This window comes from Gorilla gorilla, chromosome 10 (genome assembly GCF_029281585.2).
Source record: "Gorilla gorilla gorilla isolate KB3781 chromosome 10, NHGRI_mGorGor1-v2.1_pri, whole genome shotgun sequence".
NCBI lineage: Eukaryota > Metazoa > Chordata > Mammalia > Primates > Hominidae > Gorilla > Gorilla gorilla.
The window spans coordinates 106,378,488-106,387,280 of NC_073234.2; the positions used below are offsets into that span (position 1 = coordinate 106,378,488).

The 8,793-nt window shown below is 33.0% G+C and overlaps 1 protein-coding gene across 2 annotated transcripts in view; it reads right to left on the reverse strand.

Annotated features, from left to right (window-relative positions):
* EPYC (epiphycan) overlaps positions 1-8,257 on the reverse strand; it is a 42,209-nt gene extending 33,952 nt beyond the window's left edge. Inside the window, exons 1-2 of one of the 2 annotated variants that reach the window (XM_063694207.1) lie at positions 7,315-7,340; positions 4,761-4,938 (exon numbers count right to left, since the gene is read on the reverse strand). In XM_063694207.1, the coding sequence (XP_063550277.1) occupies positions 4,761-4,925 (165 nt within the window). In that variant the 5' untranslated portion in view covers positions 4,926-4,938; positions 7,315-7,340. Of the gene's footprint in view, positions 1-4,760; positions 4,939-7,314; positions 7,341-8,135 lie in introns of those variants that run through there. The other variant, XM_055357448.2, reaches the window with a different exon arrangement.
* Between the last annotated feature and the right edge of the window lie 536 nt (positions 8,258-8,793).

The following is an 8,793-nucleotide window of genomic DNA, read 5'->3' on the forward strand; positions in this document are numbered from 1 at the left end:
CGTGGAAAAATGTTTTCCTAGACTAGTAAATATGTGATAAATATAAAATTATAGTCCAGAACTTAGATATATGTTGAAGAATGCATACTTACAATTAGAAGTAGTCTTATGCCATTCTTTCTTACAATAATTAGATAACAGAGTTGGTTATCTATAAAGGTTACCTCTAGTTCACATTATCTACCCATAGAAAAAGGCTTTTCTTTTCCTTTTGGGAGTCGTAGAGTACTTGGCATTCAGTTCAACTAAAACAAATATCAAGTTAAAAGAACAATTTAAAGCTTGACAGAAAATGGGGGCAGAATAATAGTCTTTTATCACCCTTTTGGAAATTATTTTGTGATATGAGAAGACAGCATCACTATTATGGTATATAATTACTAACTTTAATCTTAGTCAAGTTACTTACTAACTACTCTTTGTCCAAAAATCCTTATCTATTCAATAGGAATAACAATAGCAATTCATAATTTTGTTGTGAGAAATAAATGAGGTAATATATGTAATATGACTAGAACAGTACCTAGCACATAATAAATGCTCACTTAAGGTTAGCTATAGTTTATCAGAAAGCAAAAAGTCTACATTTTGATCATATAGCCTACAACCCATTCCTATTCACAGCACTAGAGTAAAATGAAAGTGCAGTAAAAGCTGCAACCATTTTATGTCACACCAATAAATGTACTTACTGGGTAATATATAGCACTCTGATGGCATTGTTGGGTCTAAAACTTGCTTCTAATATAGAAAACAATGGATCATAGATATTCTAGATCATGAGAAATCACACAAATCATCAGTTTGAAATTATATTACTGAATATAATTTTCAAACACAAATAATTTAATGACCCTTTCTCAACAACTCAGGAGGCAATAAATCTACCACCATCAGTAGAAATCAACAAAGCTCAATTGAGATTCTTCCCCTGGGTTTTGGGGATGGTTGGACTTATTGACCACCTAAATCCCTAGACTCACAAATGCAAATGCAACACTTACAGTGGAATTATTCAAATTTGATTTTCAGATAAAAAACTTTTAAGTTGTTCTACCTTGTTTTAATTTTTTCACTGCTGCATAACAAATTGCCATAAACTTAGTAAAGCTATACCCATTTTTTTAGCCCACAGTTTCTGTAGGTCAGAAGTTCAGGCCTGACCTGACCGGCTTCTCTCCCAAGGGTCTCACAAGGTCGAAGTCAAGGTGATGACTAGGGCTATGGTCTCATGCAGAGCTCAGAGTTCCTTGTGTCTATAGGCCTGAGGACCACATATGCTTACTGGCCATCAGTTTCTCTCACCATTTACAGGCCTTCTACATTCCTTACCAAATGGGTCCTTCTATCTTTTAAGTCATCAACACACAGTTCACTTTGCTTTGAATCTCTGTCATGCTTCAAATTTTGACTCTGACATCAAGATGCTGGTTTAAACATCTCATGAGTTTAGGTCAGGCCCTTTTAGGTGGTCTCCCTGTCTTAAATTCAACTGTGCCATATAGCATAGCCCAATTATAGAAGTGATATCCCCAAATACCCATGATATTAAGGATTATAGAGGGCATGAGTATACTAGGAATGGGCCTTTTAGGGAACATCTTAGAATTCTGCCTGCAACATACATCAAAGGCCTTAAGAATTAATCTGCCAAAGCCTAAACCAAGGGTCTATTACACTAGTCCAAAATGCCAAGTCTTATAAGAAACTGGTACATATGTTAAAGGCATTGTTCAGTTATCCTATAAATTTATAATTTTAGAACAAAGGTTTTCTATTCTACAGATGAGATAAATTCTAGGCTGAAACAGGCGGAAACACACACATTGGAGATTAAAAAAATATGAAGAATCTCATCCTACCATTTTCCATGTGCTTTACTTACCATGGATTTTTTTCTTTAACTGTACCCTATATTGGTTATGTTAGTAGTATTTAGTCAGAATGTTTCATATGAAATCAAGAACATTTGAAACAACTCACCTTAATATATAAAAATGAGATAAATATGCTTACCACGAGTCACTGAAATCTGGACTTCCAGGACTGCATGAAGAAATTCATGTCATGAGTAACTCTATTAATCTATTCACATGACTGGATCTATCATCTTTACTTCACATCACCCCATAAGAAATTGTGTGCTGTTTTTTTTGCTTGTTTGAAAAGCAATTCATTTTAATTTGTTAATATCTGAGCTAAAGTTCTTCTAAATTTTGTTCCTCATGTCATCTTATTTACTTTATCATATATTTTTGTTTTTGTATTTCTTTTTTTCTTAGGTAATGGATGAGTGAGTTGGTTGATTTCTTGTTACTAGGTCTAAGCTATAAATATTTTTAAAAACTACAAGTTTTATTTTAAGTGCATTAGAGTTATTATAGAATATGTATATGCCTATTTATATCTGTATCTATACCGTCTACCTACAAACTGGTTTTTCTGATGATGAGTTCATCACCAAGGGATGTTAAGTAAGGGATAACTAATATATTTCAGTCAACCACAAGGGATTGTTAGTGGCTCTCTGGATCCCTCACTCACTGAGGATTCTAAGTTTGGTTTGAAGTAAAATTTCTCAGGAAGGACTCTGTGTAAAATTAGAATTGTTTGTATGTGGTAAAGGCTGAAGTATGTAAAGACGCAATGCTTTATATTTGGTATTTCACATTATATTTGGCATTTCACAGGAAGTTGTTGTTCCAGAAAACACAGACACTAAGATAATATTGTATATTAAGTAATGTTTATACAGATATGTTTGTTAGCTTAAATTTCTTGATGTCGTGAAAAATGTCCGAACCTCATGAGAATGCCTACAGCTTTATGGGCAGTGAAAATGATCCTGATGGTAAGGAATGGGTTAAAAGAGCTCTGCAGATATAGTCATTTTTGTTTCATTTTTGCCTAGAGAAGCCATGATCCCAAACAGCATTTTTTTTTCTATTGTGTATTTGGACTTGTGAAAGGAATAAATAGCACCCTTGAAACCATTCCCAAAACCTACTCAAAATAGAAGATTCAGTTATAGTGATCATCAAATCTCTCTGATCCTCTGGAATAGTTTGGGGGGAAATGACAAATAAGTTTGAACTAAAATGTTTAATTTGATAGATAAATTCAGAAATGCACTAACATTTTTTTTAAAAAATGTGTTTTTATGCAAGATGAAAAAAGGAGCAAGGCAGATGAGTTAACCACTGAAAAACTTTCATCTTATATTCTACATTGATACATCACATTGGAGATGCAGAAGTCACATAGGGCAAGATTGTTGTTATCAACCATAAATTCTCAACAGAAAATCCTGTGAACAGACAGAATCCATACAGTGACATAAATCAAACAGTGAATATTAATAAAGACTTAGAGTCACAATCAAATGTGCAGAAGAAAAATAATCTGCTATAGAGCCTAAACTTTACTAAAGAGAGGAAAAATGGGAGGGAAAGGTGAAATGAGGGTCAAAAGAGGGTGAGGGTGAAAGTAAGAGAGAGAAAGAGAGAGAAGGGGGAGAGGGGAGTAGATTTTTAAAATCTATCACGTTGTGAAAATCTGACTCTTGTATTCATAAGGCAACATAAACAATATTGAAAAATTTTAGTATCTTCTTAGTAAAGATATATCTAAGTTCAATACAAGTTAAATATATGATTTCATCTAAATATTTTCCATCCTTGGTTATCAAAAGTAGTTATTCTAAGAAGATTTACACTTTAAAGATTGCCCAAAATATGTTATGATCCTTTAAAGGTGATGTAATTTCTCTTTTTGTTTATTTATAGTTAATTAGTCTTTGTCAGTGTTGCATATTAGTTACACTCCTGCATTTCAAGGTCTGTTTGCTTTCTGATTCATAAAAATTAGCCTGTATCCTTTAGTTATATTAAAAGACTTATATTTAATTAGGAACATGTCATATCAGATTTATGGAATGGGCTACAACCTTGCCAATTTCTACATTACTGCCGGAGAGACAATCAGTTATTTAGGGAAGCACATTCACTGTTGAGCTACAGTGGAGTTCCAAACTATTGTTCTTTCTCTCTATTATTATTTTCTTCTAGTTTATTTCAATCTCACATCTTTCTCCTTTACCCCCAATTTTCCTCATCATTGCATGCATACCATTTTAACTCTTTTCCTTGCTGATTGACTTTTTCTAATTTTCTCTGTTCTAACTTCACAGAAATACATTTTTATGTTCAATTTGGCAATAAAATTTGAAGGAAATAACATGAACTTTAAAAAATAACAAAAGACTAGCCAGGTGCAGTGGCTTACACCTGTAATCCCACCATTTGGGGAGGCTGAGGGGGGTGGATCACGAGGTCAAGAGATCAAGACCATCCTGGCCAACATGGTGAAACCCCATCTCTACTAAAAATACAAAAATTAGCTGCGTGTGTCCTAGCTACGAGCCTGTAGTCCTAGCTACTCAGGAGGCTGAGGCAGGAGAATTGCTTGAACCCAGGAGGCAGAGGTTGCAGTGAGCCAAGACTGCGACACTGCATTACAGTCTGGGAGATGGAGCAAGACACTGTCTCAAAAAAAAAAAAAAAAAAAAAAAAGGCAAAAGACTGTTCCAGTATTAACCTCCAAAAGATTGAACATGTTTTGGAGAAAAGGTTAATATGAAATTATTAACATAAAATCTTTCTACTTATTAAAAAAACCCAAACATCTATTTGAGGAATACAGACCCAAGTCATTCCTCATCCCATGCTTTTTAAAGTTTCAAGAGTAGGAGGATCGATTACCTCAACTTGATCAACAGGTATGTTTTCATAGTTGTACAAATTATCCAGGTCTTCTAAGGTGGCATCATAGGTTTCTGAGTCATAGTTGATGGACTCTAGAGTTGGGGCAGTCACAGCAGCATCAAAGATGACAAGTCCCAGAACAAGTCCTGCTAATGTCTTCATTTTTCAAGCTTTCCTAATTATAAAATATTAAAATGCATAAATATTTAATTGATAACTTATGAATAGTTTGCACTAAATAGAAATGATAAATTAGTGTCAATATCAAAGAACTCAAGCTGGTAGCTTTCCTTCCATGGATAATTTATAAACATAACACACAAAATCATCTGATTTCCTAGGACCATTGCTGCCAGATGTTCAAATTAATTCACAAACCTGTCTCTAATTTTACAGTGGATATTTTAATTACAGTAAAATTTTATTTTATTTTATTTTATAGAGAAAAACAGAGCTTATTCACAAAAGCTTTTTCATCATCTAATAATTTTACCATTTAATAAACATTAAGATCCTTCATCAACTCTGGGATATGAAGTTGAAGATGATAAGGATAATGATGATGATGGTGATGATGACTGCAACTGTCATACCATTTTATAGGTGAAGAAACTGAGACAGAGTTGACTGGTAATGCAACTAGGATTTCCACAAATAATACCAATTTCAGTGATCCACAGTGTGGCTTAGGCATTGGGGTTTTAAAAATAATTTTAAAAATAGGACTCATAACTGTTTCTTGTACATTTAAGTCTAAGGCCTTCTTCAGAACAAAGTAACAAAGTTTTGTTTGTTTTTTCTGTTACTTCTTTGTAGCCTCTGGACATATAAATACATACATTGTTTAATATGTACGTTAGTGTTTCATGCAATATTGTTCAAAATGCTCCTGATGAAATAGAATAGAAAAAAAATTTCCTTTAGTCCTCAGTATTTTATTTAATTCTTAATAGCTATCTAAGATTTGAACTCAGAACCAACAGGAATACATGTTTAAAAGGCACTATTTGGTAAGATTCCCTTGTATGCCTATGGGATTATAGCCATCTTTGTTTTTTAATTCTTTAAAAATAAACAATTCTTATTTTCCATTATAACATTATGCTTTTTGAGGATTCAATCAAGATCCTATAATTTAATTATTTTTTTAGTTCTGTATGTACTCATTTGAATACATTTTGGTTTAGAAAAAAAATCTTCACATTTAATTTGAAACATTTAAGTTAGTCTTACCAAAATGTTACCTAGTGATCCCTTATTGAGCAGGCAAAGTATTGTAAAATTCTGTATCAAGCATGTCTAATTTTAGAAGCTTTTACATTTTGGACACACTTCTTGGGTTTACTTTAAGAACAGTACCTGTGGTGTTACTACCTATGCATACATACAAAAGGGAATTCATGATAAATATTACTTTTAAACTTGAATGCACTGGCAGACAAAATGACCTTCAGTTACTTGAAAGAAAGTCTTTACGAAGCAGGTTTAGGCAGAAGGATATGAAATTCCTCTGAGAATAAGAAGCAGTACAAGGAGCTCCTTCTTAGCTCTCCTATGCTTTCTTCAAATAAATTTCTTATTCACACAGGATAAACTAAGCCTCTATTTCAGTTGCCTTTGCAGAAGTCTTTGCAGGATTGCAGATTTGGAACTGTTCTAGGCAATTACCAACAAAGTCCTACTTAATAAAACAGTGGGTTTGCAAATCTTCCAGGAACCATTCTCCCATAATCAAGTTGGAAACATTAACAGAAGCCACTACCAACTTAAAAAAAATTTTTCCTTATATGTTTCTGGCAACTTCCATTGTTCAAAGAAATTATACACTTGCTGGCCTTTTTTCTCACATCATACTATATTTGATTACATATAGCTACATCTCAGAATTTGCTTGCATTTTGCATCACTCCTAGAGCTATCAACTATAAGGCAGTCTGTATGAATCTTAAAAATATATACAGCATCTATCTATGTTTAGTTAAAAAATTTATATTCCTTTCTTCAAGTAATTATATTAGCATTTAATGTAGATTCTTAATTAACACTTTAATTTTGTGTTCACTTTATACCATTTGTTAATATTTTAAAATTTGTGTATTTAAAACTTTCAATATATAGCTCAAAAAAATTTTAAATGCATAATGTCATGTAATCATTACAATACTTTTAATCTCAGGAAATTTCACGATTTCCTCCCTTTTCACAAAATTTCAATTAATATCAATCAATAGTGCCTGTCTATACTGGCAAAGAATGTGGTCTGTGTCAGGAAACTTTACTTAAGGCATATATTGGAAACTACTCTAATTTTATTGGCATCTGTCATGACTACTGAGATTAACTATTTGCTGTATGTTATTAATTCCTAAGCTAATTCAAAATTTTGGATTTTCCAAGAATAATATAAATACAAAGTCAATAACAAAAATAAACCAAATCCATTGAATCAAAATTCACCAGACGATATTAAGGCAAGTTAAATTATTTTTTAAAGGTTGTTATAGTAGGGAAAAAAGTCTGACCCGAGAAGAAAGCAAGTATAAAAACTTACCTTTGGCTCTGACCTGATGAAATGGCACAAAGTGACTGAGGATGCAGAGCTAGTGGTATTTGCCCCTGACCAATGGATGTGAATTCTGGTCTGTGGGAGGTGGAATTTATAACACTCAACTTTCTGTTTGCAAAACCTAACATTGAGAAATACTTCTCAGTCTTTAAAAAATCTCAAATTATTTTATAGTCACCCAAACTAAGCAGTAGGATCCAAATCACATAGTATATAAAGTTCTTGAAATTATGTTAATGGAGTTATAATTGCCAAAGTATCACCTTAAAATTTTTAAATGGAGAATGTTGGATTTAACATACCTCATCTATAACAAATTCACCAATTAAGAAATGAAGTTCATGTATACAGTGATACTATAGATGGATATTTTAGTTCTAATAAGAAATAATTTTCCCAAAACTTGAAGTCTTGAATTGCTTTCTTCACTTTTCATTAATGTTAAATGAAATTTGGTAAATGTTGCAGAAACCTTACCTGTTTAATATTGGGTAAGTAAAAAAAGATATCCCAATTATTTTGATTGCATGGAATGCTTTGATAGCAAAGCAGGGAAAAATGAACCTTTTGCATAACTTTAAAAAAATTACATCCAGAAGTGATGCAGATATGATCTGCGTGTTTTGGGGAGAAAAGGGGCTCTTTTTAAAAAAAAGTTATTTTATCTATCATAGACAAATAAATCAAATTACACATTTTTCCCTAGAATAGAAGCTTTATTTTAAGTTCTTGTTAACTTCCATGGTTTGTAAAATTGAACTTTAGTACAAACATGAAGAGAAAAAATATGCTTTAAATTTCCATACCTCAATTTTACATTGTATAAGTCCTAGAGAAAGGTGAAAGTTGCATCTTGTATTCTGGTATGCTTTAGATAAATCTGGGAATAATGTTCTCACTTATGCTTCAGGAATCTTTTCCTTCATGTCTGCAAGTGAATAGATGTATTGAATTTTGAAAGCGGGATTACTCCTGGGCCAAGTGATGGGAGAGAAGAAGGTTTGTCTTTAGGATTCTCTCACTCCCCTTCCTGCCTCTGCTCCCATCTTCCCTGCCCTCAAAATGTCTTTGCCCATCTATTCAGGGCATTCTTATTTGTCATCCCCATCATCCAACCCTGTTTCCAAATGATTTGTTCTTAGTATGCATTGTTTTTCTCAAAAACAATTTTATTTGGAGCAGAAACAGTGATAATGGGTAATGTATGAAGTCTATCAAGACCTCTCAAAAAATAGAGAGGCCATCTTGGAGACAGGAACTTATTTCTGGCATCTGTGAAGTCTCACCCCACCATATAAAGGCCACTTTTAGAAGCAGTGCTGGAAAGATGCCTGAATCCAAGTTTCTAGGCTTGTCCTCTTTAGCAGCAAGGTCCACGTGGGGTGTCAGGTGATTTCATATGTGATTGTTAATCACCTCAACACATTCTTAAGCAGAGTGCTTACCACTATTCACAGATGGGAC